At 42.0% G+C, this 21,489-nt stretch overlaps 1 protein-coding gene across 1 annotated transcript in view; it reads left to right on the forward strand.

Annotated features, from left to right (window-relative positions):
* The first annotated feature begins 202 nt into the window (after positions 1-202).
* The window catches only part of LOC109465297 (mediator of RNA polymerase II transcription subunit 23-like), a 28,497-nt gene continuing 7,210 nt past the window's right edge, over positions 203-21,489 (forward strand). The window contains exons 1-22 of the mRNA XM_019762493.1: positions 203-346; positions 1,038-1,069; positions 1,696-1,908; positions 2,780-2,891; positions 3,301-3,399; positions 4,061-4,165; positions 4,680-4,749; positions 6,482-6,594; positions 7,776-7,871; positions 8,833-9,036; positions 9,906-9,992; positions 10,379-10,581; positions 11,039-11,118; positions 11,559-11,733; positions 13,300-13,442; positions 14,583-14,757; positions 15,696-15,859; positions 16,244-16,371; positions 17,751-17,941; positions 18,994-19,101; positions 19,843-19,915; positions 21,291-21,479. Of these exons, the coding sequence (XP_019618052.1) occupies positions 215-346; positions 1,038-1,069; positions 1,696-1,908; positions 2,780-2,891; positions 3,301-3,399; positions 4,061-4,165; positions 4,680-4,749; positions 6,482-6,594; positions 7,776-7,871; positions 8,833-9,036; positions 9,906-9,992; positions 10,379-10,581; positions 11,039-11,118; positions 11,559-11,733; positions 13,300-13,442; positions 14,583-14,757; positions 15,696-15,859; positions 16,244-16,371; positions 17,751-17,941; positions 18,994-19,101; positions 19,843-19,915; positions 21,291-21,479 (2,892 nt within the window). The 5' untranslated portion in view covers positions 203-214. The remainder of the gene's footprint in view (positions 347-1,037; positions 1,070-1,695; positions 1,909-2,779; positions 2,892-3,300; positions 3,400-4,060; positions 4,166-4,679; positions 4,750-6,481; positions 6,595-7,775; positions 7,872-8,832; positions 9,037-9,905; positions 9,993-10,378; positions 10,582-11,038; positions 11,119-11,558; positions 11,734-13,299; positions 13,443-14,582; positions 14,758-15,695; positions 15,860-16,243; positions 16,372-17,750; positions 17,942-18,993; positions 19,102-19,842; positions 19,916-21,290; positions 21,480-21,489) is intronic.

Here is a 21,489-nt window from a genome sequence, read left to right on the forward strand (position 1 = left end):
AACTTCTTAAACCAGGTGTTTTACTGTAAAAGGTGCATTGATAATTTCTCAAAAGGAAAGACAAACTAAAGAATTCGGTAATATCTGTGTCTTCAATAATTCTAAGGCGCATTTTTACTTCCAGATTTGCGTAAAAATGATATTTTCAAATTAAAATATTGATGTTTGCGCCGCTCCCCCAGGTGAAAGGTTATTCCACGGCGTGATGTGAAAGATGGCGGGCTCAGGTCTGTCTGGCGGAGGCGGTGTGGTCATGTCTGCCCAAACTGTGCCCATGGACACGTCCCAGCCCGGGCCCGTGGCACAGCTAGAGAACCAAGTCACCAGGATCCTGGAAGACGCGTTGGTAAGTCGGTATATTCAGGCTAGGAGCGCGGGTTTTGGGTGCACACATGTGTGATCACCCTTTGTTTTCCTTTTCATGATCGCGACCATCACAAATGAATTATTTCTCCCGGGCAAAGAAAACAAGAGAGAGAAATATTTTAAAAATATGGAACAAGGGCCTTGACGTCTGTAATAATTTGCATATAATATCAACGTCGTTAATTATTTCCCAAATGTTGATGCACCAAATTGAAATTTGAAATAATTGATTTTGTTTGTTTGTTCGTTTTGCTTTGTTTGTTTACCATTTCCCAATGATACCAGATCCCATCAAATTATTCCAAGTTTTGTAAGTCTATAGCAAATGCTGACCACACCCACATGGGAAATTCTCAGTCACAGTGATACTCAGCATACATCATGTATATTCAATTTAGATATTAACATGTTCAAAAATTATGTGAAGTTATACTAATAGTGTTATGTTTCTGCCTGGTCCTTATTCATGATTCACACTGATGTATCATTACATGTAACATTATGCAAGAAAAGCAAGGGCAATACTAGTAGATTGTTACACACACTTTGTATGAATTTGAATAAAAAATATCCTTGTTGGGCGAGTAAGCATTATTCTGCATGACCTCTATCTTTATTCCTCCTGACTCAGTGCTTGTTGTAATTTAGTTTGTATACCTTTTCTCTCACAGGTCACAGATGCTATTGAAGAAGTCTTTGCAGGGTAAGCCAAAAAATAGATTATTCCTGATTTTTGCTTCCGCTTCCTTATTGTTATTCTATTGCTTTTTGATGCATCTACCAGTTAAGGTCTGGTCTCCTACGTCGTGCAATTGGCCAGGGGAGTGGGTACTGGTTTCATTTTCACCTTTAAAAGCATGGAATGGGAAAGGGAACTTTATGAAGGTGCACTGGTGGCCAAACCTCCCAGGCCAGTTGTTATTATTCTCCAAGCAGAGGTTTGGATTTAGGCTTATTTTTGGAGTGTTTTTAGACGTTTTTATTCGACCGGTTTCGACTTTATTTGTCTTCCTCAAGAATGACAGAGATCAGACCACTCCTCTTTTTATACCTTTTCCTGTTACTCTCCAAGCAGAGGTTGTGGGGGAATGATCGTTAGCATTTTATATACGGCCGCTTTTTTTTTTGCCGCTATCCCCGTCGGTGGCCGTGGACCTTCTCTGGCTAATGGATATTGTCTGGCCAATTTGATAGTCTGTCTTTTTGCCACTGAGAGGGATCTGCTTGGAGTTGGAGATTATTTTCCTGTGCCCTCTTTAAGATATAGACCAATCAGCATTGAAGAACTGATAATGATGATCAAGCAACTAAAAAACTACCTGTTTCCAGGTTCATCGTCCACTCTGAAGAGGCGGAACAGAGGAAGATGCTGAGTGCACTGGACGAGTTCAAGCGGTTCTTCCAGGGCCTGTCCCAGGACAACCAGATCCTGGTTCTGCAGCACTATGTCAAGTTCCTGCACATGCAGAAGAGCTCCAGAAGGGGGCGCTTCTTGTTCGACATGCTGTACATCGCCATAGAGAACCAGATTCTGCCACCCAGGTAAGATATCACCTTTTAAGCAGGGCTGGAAATACTGGGTACATGTGCACCTTGGTGCACGCAAATTTGGAGCTGTGCACCCAATTTTTTTTTTCTGTGGGTTCACCAGTTCACCCAAATATTTGTGTAGGTTTACGTATGTATTATAAAAGATGTTAAATGTATATAACATAGTATACAGCATATTCTTAACATCCTGGTCCAAGTGTCAGAAAAATAATAAAATCATTGTTGTAGTACTCTTCTTTAGATCTAAATAGAAATGAAACATAAGTACTACATGTAGTAGTCATTGCTGACATTCTACATGTATTCTCTATGACTTACTTCTATATGGTGCACCCATTGCCAAAAAAATTTTTGTGCACCCAATTTTTTAGGTTGGGTGCACCAGTGCAGCTATTCCCAAACCAGAAGCACAATATTTTTTCCCTAAGGCTCATCATTTGAACCTGTATCACTAATTCTTGGTTTACATCTGAATGTGTTTTTGGCGACGTCTCAGGGAGGAGCCTAATGGTACAGTATTGTGTGCAGTTTGCAAGAATTCTAGGAATGGTACAGGCATTTTGTCCACAGGAATGGAATGTCCACAGGCATGTCTCTGACCCACATCTATGCCCACATTTCTGGAAACCATTGGGAAGACCTGTCTGCCCCGGACGGCCCTACTTTCTGTGACCCCGGGGCTCATTCACTATACACTCAAGGGAGGAGTGCACTGTATCTCTCTAGACTTAACAGGTACCAAGTCTTCCCCAAAGTCATGAAATGATGGCAGTGCCATGCAAACAGTAACCCTAACAGCAACCACCGTTGCCATGGCAATGTATGTTTTCATTGCCAGTCTTGTTTGTATTTTCCCTTCCAGACTGGTATGTGAGTGTCTCCTCCTGAGCGATGAGCTCCACTACCTGTCAGCCGACAAGTGGAACCAGTCCTTCTCTCTCATTCACAGGGTCATCGACAGGGTTGACTACAAGGTACTTCTAACTTCCCTACATCACTTCTAAATTAGCATGAGAAATTAATTAATCAATCTTTGTTCAAAGAACTCGCAGACAAAATTTTAAATTTTGAAGACTCACTTACACACTAACTAATCCAGGATAGTGGAAGTTTGAAGAAGGTGTTACAAACGATTTGACATATGAGCTATGAAAGATAACAGATATCAAAAGTCAATTACTGGGTTCTGTGAAACACGTTCAAATACTATTATTTGGACAAAAATGTGAATTGAGAAGGGCATACAGATTCATTCTTGTTGCTGAAAGTAAAAACTATTGTTCATGTTCAAACTTTCAAGCAAGTACTGTACGTTAAAAATAAAGTAGATGTGTACACTGTATACGTATGTTACTGATGTATTAAATGACATCACCTTCCCAGGGTTGTAGAGACCTGTTTAAGATCGCCCTGGAGAAAGTACAGATCATCCCGACCACAGTCACGGCCTCATCGCTACGGCAACTGGAGATGGTTACCAAGGTAACTCGTCCTTCTGTAGAGTAATTTGTCAAACCCCGAAAGGAAACCCCTTGCTAAAACCAATGAAAATTTGGTGACGGAAGACTAATGGTATCAGTAAGATGCACACATAGCATTTTACAGTGAAAGGCTGAAAATCAAATCAAAGTGGTGAATCATTGCAAACCTTATAAACACGAAAATCAATGTTAATATTGTAACTCGGTTTGGACCTCAATGGTATGCACAGTGACTTGTGTCACCTCTTTTCCTGTAAATCAGTGCTGATACATGCAAAAAGCAGCGTGTGACCCAGGGCTCAAGCCAGCTCAAAATTTTTTTTCCATCAGTGCAGGTTCGTGATCGAACCTGGGGGAGAGTGCTTGCAATGTAGGGGGTCCGGGGCAAATTTTGGAAATTTTCAAGCCTCTCAATTTCCCACATTTTAAGAGGCAAATCATGTGCTTGAGAGATGTTTTTGGCAGCCCTTTGGATGATTTTATATTTTTACCCGAGATTTTTGTCAATTTTGTTCATCAAGGTTGACGGATTGAATTGAGTCTTGTTCTGTCACATGCCACAAAGTTCCTACAATTAATGGAAAAATGGGTGCTGGCTGGAGCTTTGGTGCTTCTCTTTCAGGGGAACTCATTCATGACTGTGTGTTTACCTCCTTGCACAGCTGATGACGTCCCTGTTGAACAGAGACAACTGCCTCATGCCTGCTTACTTTGCTGTTAACGAGATCAGGAAGCTGTACTCAGAGGAAAAGTCTCTTCCACATTGGGTAAGACTCCATAAGAGTTTGTATTGCTATCATGAAGGTTCATCTGTGTTGGTAGTAATCATAATAAAATGTTAACTTTATTTCAACACAAGGCAAGTGAAGGATTACACAGAGATCAAATTTTCAACAACCACTGTCGCCTTCATCAGGATAATTAATGACCAATCACTTCAAAACGTGATCTCGCGAGAGTTACGGTTACAGACGTGACCTTATTCACACAAGACTTTACTGATACGTGATGTAAGCAATTGATCAATAATGCCAGGGAGTTTATTGATTCGTGATTGGTCATTAATTTTCCTGATGAAGGCGACAGTGGTCGTTGAGAATTTGATCTCTGTGTATCCGTCGTTTTGGAATAAAGTTCAACATTTTACTAAGTTTGTATTGCTGAACTTTCTGAAAAATTTCAACTGGAGAAATCCATAGTCCTTCCTGTTAGAAAGAGAATTTTGTCTCATACGGTATTGTTTTCCTCTGACTCCAAGACTGTGTTTTCCTTTTATTTCAGTCCCTAGGCAACTTGCTGTCAGAGTTTGTGGACACGTTTAGAACAACTGCACACATGGTCTCCATCTCAGGTATTTTTCTATTTTTCTGTCTTGCCTACAGAAATGTGTATCATGGTTTAAATCAATTTTTTGGTATAAATTGAGAAAATGAAACATCTGACAGAAAAATCTATCCAGTATCCCCTCCCATCCTCGAGTTAGGGTCTAACTTGTACCTAATGTACTCCCATCCTCGTATATTCCTATCTTTGCTGTTTTAATTATGGTTAAGGGTCTGCCTCTACCTCATCCAAATGTTCACCTCCACTGGACCCCCTCCCATCCTCGAGTTAAGGAGTTAACTTGTACCATATGTTCATCTCCAATGGCACCCTGTACCTCCTGTCCCTGGAGGTGTAGGGTCTACCTCTACCTAATGTTCATCCTATGGTCACCTCCACTTGGCCCCCCTCCTGCCCTCAGACATCCCCCTTGGCTGTTTGAGAAGGGTTATAGTCTACCTAAACCTAATGTAGCACATCAGCAGAGTGTACTGTGCCTTGCCAAAACCAATTTTTTCATTTGATGTTTGGTCAATGTTGCATCAGAATTTTGCCATTACAGACAATATCTTTTCCAACACAACATTTGAAAACTATAGCTGGGATGTCATCTTAAACACACCGTAAAAAAGACGTTCTACAGAAGTGCTGTGTACAATACATTACGGGTTTCGCGCAGACACAGTACGTTCTGCCGGTGTGCTTCCTTATGTTCATCCTATGTTCACCTGCATTGAGACCTTATACCTCCTGCCCGGACTCCATCCCCCCTTGGCTGTCTGGAAAGTGTTCATCCTAATGATCACCTTCACCTGGCCCCCACCTCCTGCCCCTGGACTCCATCCCCCCTTGGCTGTTTGGGAAGATGAGCTGTTCTGCTACGGCTGCGTGTCAGACTAGCGTAGCAGGACCCTCGTCTGCCCAAACGTCTGGCCTCTCATCTCCTGACCTTCATCTAACTCCTCATCTTTCCTCACAACTTCATTGCTCAGGGTTACCATCAAGAAAACCACTCAGGGCTTTATGATACTATACTATACTAGTAGTAGACAGGATTCAATGGTAAACATTATCTAATAAGTGACCACCAAATTCCTCAACTATCCTCAGAAGTTCATCGCTCAGGGTTGTGATCGATTAGAATTTAGAAGAAAGTCCTTTCAGCACCAAATGAGATTGAGAAGTTAGGGCTTTAGTCTAGATATTATTCATGTACCCATGGGAAAGACAATTACCACGACTTTCCCAAACGTCTGGCCTCTCATCTCCTACATCTAACTCCTCATCTTTCCTTCATGTCTCAGGGTTTAACTTCATAGTGCAAGAGTTCCATGTCATTCAGTGCTCTTCCATTTGATAATCTCATAACTTATGTTACCTATCTCACAACTGAAGCAATACTTTATAGTGTTCCATTGTCTTTCATACTCGAAGGTGGATTGCATTTAGGGAGGAAAGGTAGATCCCTATATTACAATTGAAGTATTATTTGTTAGAAACCAAATGCACAGGTTATTTGTAGCCTTTCATATTTCAAAGCTAGGATGACAGGTATAACTACATATGTGTAAGCCATGTTCCCCCCCCCCCCCCAGACCGTCCCCAGTTGCTGCCAGTGGTGGGTTAGGGTTAAAGTTAGATATGACTAAGCTGTGTTTTTCCCCCAGGCCGTCCACAGCTGCTACAAGTGGTGGGTTAGGATAAGGGCTAGAGTTAGGGTTAATGTTAGAAGCTAGGACTAAAATGTTTTTTTTCCTCAGGCCGTCCGCAGCTGCTGCCAGTAGTGGGCCACTCAGGAGCCACAGGAAATGCCTGGAAACTGGACCCTGCTACACTCAGGTTTCCACTTAAGGGGCTCCTGCCTTATGATAAGGTTTGTTCGTTTGTTTGTTTTGTATAGACATTGAACTGCATTTAGGTATTACACACAACTTGTTGTACAGCAACTTAAGTTCAAGATGTGTAAGACCAGACTGTAGGCTTTAATCCCTAAGAACCTAATGCCAATCTCAAGGGACTCCAGCCGTATGATAAGGTTTGTTTGTTTGTTTGTTTCTTTTGTACAACCAACGAATACTAACTGCCTTCAGGCATATAACACACCAGGTTTGTACAGTAAGTACAAGCTGCATAAGACTGGGCTGTAGGCTTTGATCCCTAAGACCCTAATGCCAATCTTAGATTCACACTCAAGGGACTTCTGCCATATGATGTAACATCTGTGTCCATAATATCACCAGGGTCCATAATATCGCCACCTTGAGAAATAGTGTGCTTAAAGATATTTTTACTGCAACATACCCTAGGTATGTACATTTGATGTGTGAAGGAGTGCATACCAAAAGTATGTTGCAGTAAAAGTATCTTTAAGCACACTGTTTCTCAAGGTGGCGATATTATGGACCCAGGCGATATTATGGACACAGACGTTAACCAGCAAACTGCCTTTAGGCATACACATGTGTATAACACACCAGTTTTTTTTTACAGTATTAGTGCAAGCTGCATAAGACCAGGGTTTTATCCCTAAGACTCTAAACCTGCCACCCTCAGATTCCCAGGCAAGGAACTGTTGCCATATGGTAAGGTTGGCCAGACTGTAACCAACCTTGGGTACCAATGGACCTATAACATTATTACGTCACAGTTTGTTTACCGCAATGAATGCCGGTCAATCAACATTTATATTGTACAGGGGTGCGTAGCGCGGTGTGTGTTTGTGTAGCGTTAGCCTAATATAAAGGCTTTTAATACATTGCTACTTTCGTCTAATGTCACAACTAAATCACCATTGCAGCATGTAATGCTGTGTCAACAAAACTAGACGCAGCAAAAATCAAACATACTTTACTTTGAAAACTTTGAAAATTAATGATCTTTATTCTTTAACTGACGGTTCTAGAGTATTCTTTAGAACAGGTAAACAAACTATGACGTAATAATGGTATAGGTCCATTCAATACTATCTGTTGGATGTAATGTTCTCAGGATTTGCTGACATCTGCTTGGAGATGAAGACTTTGTGTATGACAAACTGTGTCTCCACTATTTCAGGAGCTGTTTGAGCCCCAGACCGGCCTGCTGAGGTACGTGTTAGAACAGCCCTACTCCAGGGACATGGTGTGTAACATGCTGGGGCTCAACAAACAGGTAGGTACATGTACTTTGTTTTTGGCTGCTCAGGTTCACAGGAAGTTTTTTTATGTATTTCATCTTCAGCAGCAAGGATTTGAAGTGATTGGGCAGAGATTGTTTTTAGATGATTGACAGGGTTGTGACCCAGCATGCTCGTGTGTGGAAGGATGTGGTGTGAGGTAGCCAGAAATGTGTTCTGTGTTATCATGGTGTGAAATAGGGCTGCGTACCTAAACGTAACATCAGGTACAGGTACAGGTACCGGTACAGAGGTTTAGGTACAGGTCCGGACCTGTACCTGTACCTGAACAATTTGACAAATTAACACGTGTTCTTCACTTTTTCAATCATGACACAGAAACAATAATAAAGTGTTGACAACTTGTCAGTATCTTTATCACAACCCTGGATCAGCCACACTCTAGCGATGTCTCGTGAGACTGAGGATCTCAAATCAATCGACGGTGTTTACGTCTTTTCCAGTGCTAATTTTTCGTCTTTGTGGTAGGATTTACCTATCTTTAGTCATATACATGGTGTAAACTAGCTATTTCGGTATATACTCGTTACTTCATGATCCGGTATTTTGGACCTGTACCGAAACGATTTTTACGGTATTGGACCGGTACAATGTACCGGTCCGCAGCCCTAGTGTGAAACATGGTGTAATATCCAAACAAATAAGGTCAGTGACCTGGACCAGACGTCTGTCACCATAGTAACTGGTGCTGTAGCAGACACCCTGTGGTGTTGGGTTACAATATTTAGCAGGACAGAGCTGGAGGAGATGCTCATCATATATATGAAAGTGTTTGAGTAAGAATAAACAGAGCAGTAGTTTGTTAAGCTAGGCCATGTGAAGGTAAACATTCTACATTATTTTTGCTAAATATGCAAATGTTACCTTTCTAGTTTAATTGGGTATTTCATACAATACAGTTCCAATACATTTGGCTGTCTTTGCCCCCCCCCCCAGCACAAGCAGAGGTGTGAGGTGTTGGAGGAACAACTCGTGGACCTGATCGTCATCGCCATGGAGAGGTCGGAACACGCCGACACCGCCCTCGACGACGGAGGCGCCAGCCAGTTGCTATGGCAACACCTGTCCAGCCAGCTCATCTTCTTCGTGCTGTTCCAGTTCGCCAGCTTCCCCCACATGGTGCTATCCCTGCATGAGAAGGTAGGGGGAGCTGCTGCAAGGGAAGATTACATCTAGTGTGATCTAGTTTAGATGTACGATGATATGGCATTGAGAGAGCCACATATACTACTACTAATATAGTACTGTACATAAAACACAGAGACAAGTTTCCCCCACATGGCTGCTGTCCCTGCATGAGAAGGTAGGGGGAGCTGCTGCAAGGGAAGATTAGATCATGTGTTAAAACTTAAAGTTTAGATATATGATCATGTCGGCAGAATGTAATGCACCTGTGTGACACCAGTAATGTGTTGTGCACAGCACTTTGGCAGAAGGTCTCAGATGGTCGTATTCGCGTATACATGTATAAGGTTAATATCCCAACTGTAGTTTCCAAATGTTGTGTTGGAAAAGATATCCTCTGCAACAGGCAAAATTCTGATGCCACGTTAATAAAAGATCTAACGAAATCCAACAAAAATCAGGGTTTCGCACAGGCGCAGTATGTTCTGTCGATGTGCTAGATATATGATAATATGACATTGACTGATTGAGAGAGCCACAAATACAATGTACTACAGACTATACATGAAACAGATGTGATTTTTAAAACTACCTGACTGCTGTTCCTTCATGAGAAGGTACATTTGTAGGGGGAGCTGCTACAAGGCAAAGGTCATACATGATACATGTAGATTGCTAGTAATTAAGTCATGATAATCAGGTATATACCGATACTGAGAGAGCCACATAATATACTAACACATAACTACATGTAAGAATCTGATTTTGTTGAACCAACATGAACATTACAACTGTATCTATGCTGTATTCCAGTTGATTGATTGATTGATTGATTGATTGATTGATTGATTGATTGATTGATTGATTGATTGGTTTTGTTCCAGTTGGTAGGCCGAAGCCTGAGGAAGGGCAGGGACCATCTGATGTGGGTCTTACTGCAGTTCATATCAGGCAGTATTCAGAAGAACCCAGTAAGTACTGAGAAACTGTCAACTCTTGGTTTGATGGTACACTTCTGATGCTTGCTTTGCTTTAGTCCTCAAGATCTCATTCAGAACTTCATTCAGAATGCAGTGCATGTAAACTCCATTCACATGTATCTGCCAGGTTACATATTTCCGCCACTTTAAAAACAGTGTGTTTGCGAGATCTCTAGTACAGTAACCCCAGGCATGCACAGTTTAGATATGCATTTTACTGGTGGATGTTGCATTGGAGATATCTCTAGATGCATTTTTTCAAGGTGGTGGATATACATGTATGTTACAGTAGAATTATGTTTAACTTAGTAGACATTAGATATTTGCCAAAACCTTGCCTCATCATCACCATTCTTTTGTATTCTTTTTTATATTAGCTGAGTGACTTCCTCCCTGTGATGAAGCTATTCGACCTGCTCTACCCTGAGAAGGAAAGTATCCAGGTTCCTGACATCAACAAACCCCAGTCGACGCATGCCTTTGCCATGACGTGCATCTGGATCCACCTCAACAAGAAAGCACAGAACGAGGACTCCAAACTACAGAGGCCCATCCCACAGGCACTGAAGTCTCAACTGGAGTGAGCACATGTTTAAAGTCTCACCTAGAGCTTTCGACCAGTCATTCTGGTCTTCCTCAGTAGACTGACCCAGTGAAGCTTATCACCTGGCTTCTTTGATGTGTGACACTGGCCACTGGGTAGTACTTGGTAATACATGTACAGTCAAAACTGTGAAAAAAGACCACCCAGGGGACCGAAAAAATCTGAACTATGTTAACAGGTGGTCACTATAGACAGGATTCTTATTGGTTGGGACAATGGGGAAATTTATGAAAAAAGTGGTACCAGTCACAATGGCCAGGTGGTCCTTATATAGAGGTGGTCACTTGTACAGGGTCAACTGTATGTTATATTGAACAATGGCACCCAAACTCAAAGATTTTGACCACATCCATCTATAATGTAAAAACCAAAAAAAAACTTACTTTCTCACCTGTCAATGTTGTGTGTGACCTTGACTTGTTGTTTTTCTCAGGTTCCTACAGCAGAGTCTGAGAGGAGGAGCCAAGAATCTTCCCATGTCAGACTATAGAATAGCAGTCCTGTGCAATGCCTGTAAGTTAGTATGTTTATTAACTAAAGTTATTGTGCATCTTGTTTTTGCTCTGTTTCTTCTTCTTCTTCTCCAAACAAATAAGGTCAATGACCTGAACCAGACATCTGTCATCATGGTAACTGGTGTTGGGTTACGTCATGTTGCAATTTTATAGCAGGAGGGATTTAGACTCCTGTCACCATATATATGAATGTGTTTGAGTAAGAATTAACCAGACCATAGCAGACCATATCCAAAGGTAAATGTTATGCATTTGCTTTGCAAATGTTACCTTTCTAGTTATTATTATTATAATAATTATTGTTGCATCGGCAAGCTCATTTTATAAGGACTTTTACTTTCTCAAAGGATTAAAAAAAACACTTTGATGCTGTCAATGATTGTGGCAAAATTTGACATTTTCAGTAACAACATTGTTGTCCAAATTGTTCCCCTTCAGATAGCACCAACACTGAGTTCTTTGGGCTCCCCATGGGGGTTTTAGTGGAGACTATCTATGGCTCAGGGAAGACGACAACCCCCCTGCCCGGCCCCGGGAATGTGGTCGCCTCCGGACCAACCGCACCATTACCCATGAACCTCCTGGATTCTCTCACGGTCCATGCCAAGATGAGGTATTGTTTGTTTGTTCGTTTGTTTGTTTGAGCCTTTGTTAATTCATGAAATACTGAAATCGAAAAAAATACAGTGTTGTCCTATGGTTGTGAGTCTTGGGTAATCACGAAGGACATGGAGAACAAAATCAACTCCTTTGCTACTTCGTGTTACCGTATTATGCTGAACATCAAAAGGCGTGACCGGGTAACAAACGACAGCATTTACAACCTGACCCAAACTAGTCCGCTGATTCAGCATGTGCGTCGGAGACAGCTGAACTTCCTGGGACACATCCTGCGCATGTCTGTGGATGAACCTGTTAGACTGTACGCCCTCTACGTGCCCTCTCATGGCAGACGCAGGCGAGGCCGACAGCCTACCTCCTACTTCAAGTATGTCCAGCGACTACTGGGAGATGATCACAACCAACTAACAGAGAAGCAGATCGCCAACCTTGCTAGCGACAAGGGGCAGTGGAGGGACCTTGCAGTCGCCTGCGCAGCAGCCGACCGATGATGATGACTGAAATCTATGACAATTGATTCATCCTGCACTTATACCTTTATTTTGATTTTGAACCATTTGTGGTTAAAACACGTTTGGATGAACCTTTCAATCTACAACTTCTAAAGAAGTTTTTGGCCGTATTTTGTCACTTTTTAGAGTTTCCAGAGAAATGGTGATGCTGTTACACCCCACAATTACTGTTAAGACATGAAAACACAATCATACTGATAATATACAATGTACAAGAAATACAAGATTGTTTTGTTTTAGGCTAGTTACAGACTTACTTGCATTAGCCCGTATGTTCAGTAAGTAGTAAGATTTTTATTGTATTTCTATTTCATAGTGTGTAGTTAACCATGCAAACATCGCAGTACCTTTTAGTGCATCAATAAAGCTTCTGTATTTTCCCTCTGGTGCAATGGCCAAGTGGGTATGCACATAGAGTGCTCTCCTTGCATTTGGTGTAGGTCATGAGTTCGATCCCCGGCGGAGTCATACCAAAGACTTTAAAAATGGTACATACTGCTTTCTCTGCATAGCACTCAGCATTTGAGAAAGAGTATGGGAGTTACGCACACCACTTCCGGTGAACTAGCCCCCTGCTGTAGTGATTGCATTGTGTGGCCCAAGGGCTACGAAACACAGACAGGCACTGCCATATGCTGGATACCATGCACTTACATCACTTCAACAAACCGTTTCTAGGCACTTCCAGCTGTTCCTTTCTAACCTTGTTATTTAGTATCCTTTTTTTTCTCATATAAGGTAGTCTGACTGTGACTTATTTTATCGACCTCTGACCTCCAAATGTGTTATTTTAGATGTGTACATATATTTACTTGGCTAATTGGAATGATATAGGTTCTTATGATCATTTTTTTGTAATTTCACACTGTTGATATTATGTGCCCTATATGTTTTGTCCTTATGTGTTGACTCTCTAACATCAGCTTTGCTGCCTTGAGAGTCAGTGTAATGTCTTGTTGCATTTTCAATAAATAAATAAATAAATGCTAATGGTTGTGGGAGGGCTTTAACTAACAATTTTCTAACTAAGTAATTTTCCTTCCCAGCCTGATCCACAGTATCGTGACCCGAGTGATCAAACTGGCCCAGACCAAGTCCAGCCTGGCTCTGGCCCCTGCCCTGGTGGAGACCTACAGCAGGCTGCTGGTCTACATGGAGATAGAGTCACTGGGCATCAAGGGATTCATCAGTAAGGACTGTTTGTTTGTTTGTCTGTGTGTGTGTTTGTATGTGTGTGTGCATGTGTGTGCGTGCGTGCGCGCGCGCGTGTGTGTGTGTGTGTGTGTGTGTGTGTGTGTTTGTTTGTTTGTATGTTTGAGACCTACAGCAGGCTGCTGGTGTACATGGAGATAGAGTCACTGGGCATCAAGGGATTCATCAGTAAGGACTGTTTGTTTGTTTGTTTGTTTGTGTGTGTGTGTATGTATGTTTGAGACCTACAGCAGGCTGCTGGTGTACATGGAGATAGAGTCACTGGGCATCAAGGGATTCATCAGTAAGGACTGTTTGTTTGTTTGTTTGTGTGTGTGCGTGTCTGTGTGTGTGTGTGTCTGTGTGTATGTGTGTGTGTGTGTCTGTGTGTGTGTGTGTGTCTGTGTGTGTGTGTGTCTGTGTGTGTCTGTGTGTCTGTGTGTGTGGATAAGTCCAAGTGACAGTGAAAACAGTGAACAAATCAGGAATTACAGTATTTTGTGCATGCATAATGCGTTGTTCTCCTTTCCTCCAGGCCAGTTGTTACTGAACGTGTTTAAGAGCCATGTGTGGGGCATGTCAGGGGTTGAAACCCAGAATCTCTTGATTCTGTACCCCCAAAAAATACTCTAACCATTATGCCACACAATGCCACTATCGATAATATTTATTTTGTACATGTATAATGTGTTGTACTCCTCCCCTCCAGGCCAGTTGTAACCTAACGTGTTTAAGAGCCATGTGTGGGGCATGTCAGGGGTTTAAAACTCAGAACCTCAGTCTTGATTCTGTACCAAAAAAAAATACTCTAACCATTATGCCACACAATGCCACTATTATATATTTTGTGCATGTATAATTTATTCATTCATTTATTTAATCTTTAGACAGTTGGGTAGCCCATTCTATTTGCAAGTCACTTTGGTTTTCAATTGGGTCCAGCACAGTTACAGTAAAATCATCAATATAACAGAGGAAATAAACTTAAATCAAAATTGAACATAAGTAACACACATAGGGTTGTTAGCCATAAGTAACACAAGTATCCAAAGGAATACATAAACAAAACATGTGATACATGAAATCATTAAGAAAGGCCGATGTAAACAAAATAATGCATTGTACTCCTTTTCTCCAGGCCAGTTGTTACCGAACGTGTTTAAGAGCCATGCGTGGGGCATCCTGCACACGTTACTGGAGATGTTCAGCTACAGGCTGCACCACATCCAGCCTCACTACCGGGTACAGCTGCTGTCTCACCTCCACTCACTGGCAGCCGTGCCGCAGACCAACCAGAACCAGCTACATCTATGGTCAGTCGTCATCATATTAACGTTGAAATAGTGCTGCGTACCGGTTCACTGGACCGGTTCCGGACTTGTTTAGGTTCAAGTCCAAAAAAACCTAAAAGTCAAGAATCGGATTTATTACCACAAAAGACCATTTCACATACCTAAAACCTTCCGTAGATTGCAAAATCTGTGCTGCAAAATGAAGAAAACTTGTGGCCAAAGTTTCACCCAAACAACATTGCAAAGTTGCCAACATGCAATTTTGTATGTGCCATGGGTTTAGGTCCGGACTTACAAGTCCAGTACTGAACTTAAACCTCTGGACTTGAATCCAGACCTGAACCTAAATGTGGGTTTAGGCATGCAGCAATACAATGTACGTTGAAACCAACAAATTGCCCCACCTGATTGTATAAGGCTATTGTTTTTTTGTCTGTTTGTTTCACATAACCCTGAAACTTAACTTTGACTCACCATTTCTTCCATGACATTATTGTTTTGAGTAGTGCCAATAGTGTTTGCATCTATGGTCAGTCACCATCATAAACCTGCAATTAGCAACACCAGTCCTGATTGTATTACTGAATTATTAGGCTATTGTTGTTGCTTGTTTTTCTTTCGAACATAACCCTGAAACTCATCATTACTTTCAGGACGGAAGTATAGTTTTGAGTTAGTGCTAGTTTATGCTAGGTTTGTATCTTTGCGTTCCTAAGTGAGTGGGCAGAGATTAGGTTTCACTCAATTTACAGGGTTTTGACCCAGTTTGACCTTTGGTTCAAGCATGACGTGGTTGCCAGGAATGTATAAAAAATTAAACATAGTGCAATAGTAAGGTACTACAATAGTTTGAGAAGCAATCATTCGTTGATGTAATTATGTACATTCAATACAAACTACATCTATCTACTTGCTGGAAGTTTTAATTAAATCTCTGATTTCTTGTTTCTACTGTGTAGTGTGGAGAGCACTGCCCTGAGGCTCATCACTGGTTTGGGGAGTGCCGAGGTCCAACCTCAGCTATCCAGGTTCCTGAACGACCCCAAACAGATCCTCTCGGTTGAATCCGAGGAGCTGAATCGAGCATTAGTGTTAACCTTAGCGAGAGCCATGCATGTGACAGGTAGGTTTTCGTTTTATATGACTACTTGCTATTCACACATTAGGCCACACCGATTTAATTCTATGGATGACATCCTCTGAAGACCCCCAAACTAGTGCGCGCGGGCAAATAAAAAAAATTCCGGCCAAAAATAAAAATGCTACTAAACAACAGGAATACAAAGCTGGTATTGTGAATTTGCGGCAGTACTTAGAGACGTATACGACAAGCTGGCTTTTTGCGGAATGTATGAATCGGCACTGTACATATGTACTGAATTCTTGAGTCGTGGAGCTTTGAATTCGATAGCCTGGGTGCTTGGCTCCGTATTGTTGCTAACTACCATGGACTACCCAGGCCTAGAGCCAGGCCAGAGCCTTCTGACCGTCACTGCCTGTGTTTCAGGTTCAGAGACCCTGTCAGGCAACTGGTGTAAGGACATCCTGACCACCCTGATGACCAACACCCCTCACAACTGGGCCACTCACACCCTCACCTGTTTCCCTCCAGCACTGCAGCAGTTCTTCAAGCAGGTGGGCAAACAGCAGGTTTTACCTCAAATCCTGTCTTGAATGTTCGTCTCTGTTGGTAGAAATCAATATGAAGCAAGTTTAAACACAGTGTAATTTCCAACACAACAAATTGGACTCACCCAAAATCTATATCAGGGCATTACAACCATCCCTCAACAGAGACGGGGGGCGCCACAGACTTTCTGCAACCTATGATCCACTGCTCACGGAGTCACGTGTGTTATCTGCGTGACGTCACAGAAGCGGTGGATTGCTCATTCCCTGACAAAGACTGGAGTTGTACAGTCTAAAATTTGGGTGAATCCAATTTCTTGTGTTGGAAATTACAGTTTAAACTTGCTGCATGGGGTTTACCTGCATGAAAAATAGTGATGTTAAAGAGAAGAGAACAGGCACACAGATAGTCTGCTGATGACTAAACTGGTAAAGAAGAAAGAGGCATTATGGAACATTGTTGCACCAAAAATTGACATATTTTCATTGAAAAAAACGTCATTTGATTCAATTGATTGTAATCTACTTCAACATATTTGTGCAATCATCTCATATTTCTGACATTTATGGTTGGTGCTAAAACAGCCCACATTAGGTACTCTCTGAGCATTATAAAATTTCAATTTTACGAGAGCCAGTAAGGTTTGTAATTAGATTTGTCTGACACGCTACTTTATTTTATGTTCACCACCTGAATATTTGTGTATCATCATGATCATCAGGCAGCTGCAATGCAGGCCACTGTAAGTTTCTTCCAGTTCGGTTCGTTGCCAGCAAGGTGGGTGATTAGGGCATAGGTGACTGCCTGGAGCAGTGCTTTGCAAGTAGGTGGAGGGTTGGCGTCCACTTTTGCATCTGCCGTGTGGCGGGGCATACAGATGGGGCCTAGGAAAAAAATGTTGTGTTTCCGGCTTCCCGGCCAACCTTAGCAAAAACCCGCCTTTTTCAGGGTGCGACAAATCTGGCACTTTCAATCTGAATTTTAAACCCTCTGAACTGCTATTTCGCTCATTTTCAGAAGCAATTTGTGATAAATTGGGAGAAAAATTTGTACCGTCCCCAGAAAGAAACGGGGGAGCGGGAACTTCCTTCTCTGTCTCCACCAGTGGAAGACTGACTGGATCGAGATGACTTTGCTTTTTTTTTTAACGGAGTAGTTCAATGCAAGGCCTATACGACCACTTCTTGGCATTAAACTAGATGAACTATATGAGAGAAACATGACTATGTCAAGAGATGGCGGTGAACATTTGATTTAAAAGCCTGTAGCTTGTAGGTTGGTGGGAAATACTTGTCAGGGAGGGAATTCCAAAGCTTGGCCGTACGGGGAAAGAAACTGTAACTGTAAAATGATGTCAAACAAGGAATTTCTTTTCCTGTTCCAGCATCCGGTCCAGGTGGAAAACCGTCTGAACCTGAAGAAGAATGTTGAGGACGAGTTTCGCAAGTGGAAGTCGATGACGAACGAGAATGACACGATCCAACACTTCACTATCCAAGGAGCTCCTCCGCTCTTTCTCTGTCTGCTCTGGAAAATGCTGCTAGAGTCGGACAGAATCAGTCCTGTGGCCGTCAGGTTTGTTTGTTTGTTTGTTTGTTTGTTTGTTTATTTGTTTGTTGAATGAGACCATCCAGGGAGCTCCTCCCCTGTTCCTCTGTCTGCTGTGGAAAATGCTGCTAGAGTCGGATAGGATCAGTCCTGTCGCTGTCAGGTTTGTTTATTTGTTTGTTTGTTTGTTGAGTGAGACCATCCAGGGAGCCCCTCCGCTCTTCTTATGTCTGCTGTGGAAAATGCTGCTAGAGTCCGATAGGATCAGTCCTGTGGCTGTCAGGTTTGTTTGTTTGTTTGTTTGTTTGTTTATTTGTTTGTTGAATGAGACCATCCAGGGAGCTCCTCCCCTGTTCCTCTGTCTGCTGTGGAAAATGCTGCTAGAATCAGATAGGATCAGTCCTGTGGCCGTCAGGTTTGTTTGTTTGTTTGTTTGTTTGTTCGTTTGTATGTTGAATGAGTGAGACCATCCAGGGCGCTCCTCCACTGTTTTTATGTCTGCGCTGGAAAATGATGCTGGAATCGGACAGGATCAGTCCTGTGACTGTCAGGTGAGTAAGCTGTGTAGGCCTCTGGACCAACAAGTCAAACCCCTGTTCCTGTCTGCACAAGCTGTAATCTGAAACATACACAACATGTAACGGTATAAGGCCCGGTTTACACGTGCGTTGTTTATATGTGTTGGACGTGTCATTTTTCTGTGGCACGTCCAGGAGGTGCCACAGGAAAACCGGCACCGCACGTCTGTGGCGGAGGTTGTTTACACGCTAAAGAAATCTGTCGCACAAAACGCGCAGTGCTGCGCCGTGCGCGCGCACGCATCGTTTTACGCCCAACACATATAAACGACGCACGTGTAAACCGGGCCTTAGTCAATAGTTAACAGTAGGGTGGCTAGTAGTGATTAGTGATCACTGGTTAGTGATGCTACCTGTGCCCAAGAAGTCGGGAGTTTGAACCCTGGTTGTGACATGCACACTACTGGAAATTGTCACAAACTTTTGTCTCTCCTTCCCCCAACCTTTATACTGTAGATTCAGTAGCCCTTGTGCTAAACTTTGCATATCCTCCCCTCCCAGAATTATGGAGAGAATCGGAGCTCGCTCGCTGACATCCCACATCAGAACCTTCGCAGATTTCCTGGTGTACGAATTCTCCACATCAGTAGGCGGCCAGCACGTCAACAGGTTGGTTTGTTTCACTCACTCACTATCCGGTCCCTTTATTTCTTCTCTCATTCCTTCCTACTGTTCATGAGATACACTTCTACCAACATAACCTGTCCACAGCGTATCCATTGCCATATCCATTCACTCTTTCCTTCATTTACCCCTTTATTCCTTCTCTTGCTCCTACTGTTTGCTGGAGACATGTCTAGAAACCCAACCTATCCATGCCTATCCATTGGGTTGCAAGACACTAATAAGACCTCCCATTAACACTGTTACAGCGGTCTCCCAAGAAATTTTTAGGGGAGAGGTGCTCCCTACTGTAATCGGTTGATGTCGCAAAAGAAAATCAGCAAATTTTCATGAAAATACTCAGAGAAAACCCTAAATTTGAGCATTTTGGGAGGGGTGCTAGGATTTTGGGGAGAGGGGCAGCACCCATGTTTCATTGCTTGGGGAGAGTCCTGCTATTAACATTTAACATTGTGCTGTTAGTCAACGAGGAAGAACAACCTGTTGCACCCTTGATTTTGACTTTACCCACAATTTACCTTGCCATCTGTGCTATTCTTTCTGTGGTCCTTGCCATGTACATATAATATCACCAAACCTTTGCACATCTAATTGCAAGCATTGTTTAAAAGCTATCTAGTGAAGATACCCCTACTGTACTTGGTGGTATCGAGTTCCACTCTACCTACATGTAGAACGTTCTAGGAAAAGACCATTTTTTAATCAAAATGTTGTGGTCTGTTTCAGGTGCATTGAGATCCTGAATGACATGATCTGGAAATACAACATCGTGACGTTAGACAGGCTCATCCTAGCCTTGGTAAGGACGCTCTTCACATTCAGATGTGCCAACATTCATTTTATCTTTGTAAATAAATACTTTGTGTATAGATATTTTGTTTCTTTGAGGCCTTGTTTCGTCAGTGAAGGTTAGACATCCAGGTAATAAGACATGCCAAAAAACAGTTACACAAGCAACTGGATATAATTTGGAAATGGTCAGATGTTTCAAGTAGTATCCACATAAGTGACACGAGAGTCTTGTGCAGAAAGGCAGGTTTATAAGCAAGAACTATTCATTGATATTCAAATAACTGTAGACAAATTTTTAATTCATAAACTCCAATTTAGCATGGGTACCATCTTGGGTAGTTCACTCTACCCATTCCCTCGTGACCTCAGTGAAAAGTGGCCAGCAGACAATTTTAGTTACTGTATCTCATGAATAAACTAAGGCTCAAACAAGCAAATGAGAAAGTATGAATGATTTGATTTGATTGAGGAAACAATTTCTTTTGGCAAAATGACATTTTAGTTGATGCCTTTTCACAGAGTTTGTAATTTCATCAATAGGGCAAAATTTTTGTAAACATTTTTTTGTAATTGTCATCTTAAAGATGATTAATATTTTGTTAAGTCAACTAAAAGTAAATGAGTTTTGTATAAAAGATTCTGTACATCAATAAATTTTGTCACATCTGTAATTATGCATTTCTGTGTAGCTGTATTGTAACTTGTGTTGTTATGTTGTCTGTCTTACTGTTGATGACTTTTCCATGTACCCATGCTTTGATGTGCCAATTTGTTATTTGCTCTTTTTGACATTTTGCTTTTTTGATTTCAATTTGATTCTGACGTTTCCTCCTTTTGGGAGGAGACCTATATCAGGGCTCGAAATACTGGGTGCATGCGCACCTTAGTGCACCCAAAATTGAAGCTGTACACCCAATTTATTTGGGTACACTTAGATTGTATCTAAGTATAAGAAAAATAAGGAAATCTTTGTTGTAGTAATTTTCTTAAGAAACGAAACATAATTTTTATTTGAGTTTTTGCTGACATTCTACTTATTATGGTGCACCCAAAAACAATTTTGTGCACCCAGTTTTTTTAAATTTTATTTACTTCATATTCACCACAAAACAAGGCTCATGGCAGCCACTCAAATGTTTTGGGTTACTGTACAGCGAATGAGGACAGATGTTTACAGACCTTAGACTTGTTTAAGGTTATACGAGTACCCATTTGGGAAACAATCACGTGGTAGCCTGTTTCATAGTGATGTTGTTGTAGGTTCGGTGCAGCACCCGATGAATTTCGAGCCCTGTATAATATCATAATAATTTTACGTTTTTGCGATGCACATAATTTCATCACTACAACAATTCACTCCATACAATGTGGCACAATGCCAGGCGTTTCCTTCGTTTCAGGCCATGAGGAGCCACGAGGGAAACGAGGCGCAGGTCTGCTTCTTCATCATCCAGCTGCTGCTGCTCAAGCCGTCCGAGTTCCGCAATCGGGTCAACGACTTCGTGAAGGAGAACTCGCCGGAGCACTGGCTGCAGACGGACTGGCACAGCAGGCACATGAACTTCCACAGGGTTAGTACTA

This window comes from Branchiostoma belcheri, unplaced genomic scaffold (genome assembly GCF_001625305.1).
Source record: "Branchiostoma belcheri isolate BF01 breed outbred unplaced genomic scaffold, Haploidv18h27 scaffold15, whole genome shotgun sequence".
In the NCBI taxonomy this organism is placed as follows: domain Eukaryota; kingdom Metazoa; phylum Chordata; class Leptocardii; order Amphioxiformes; family Branchiostomatidae; genus Branchiostoma; species Branchiostoma belcheri.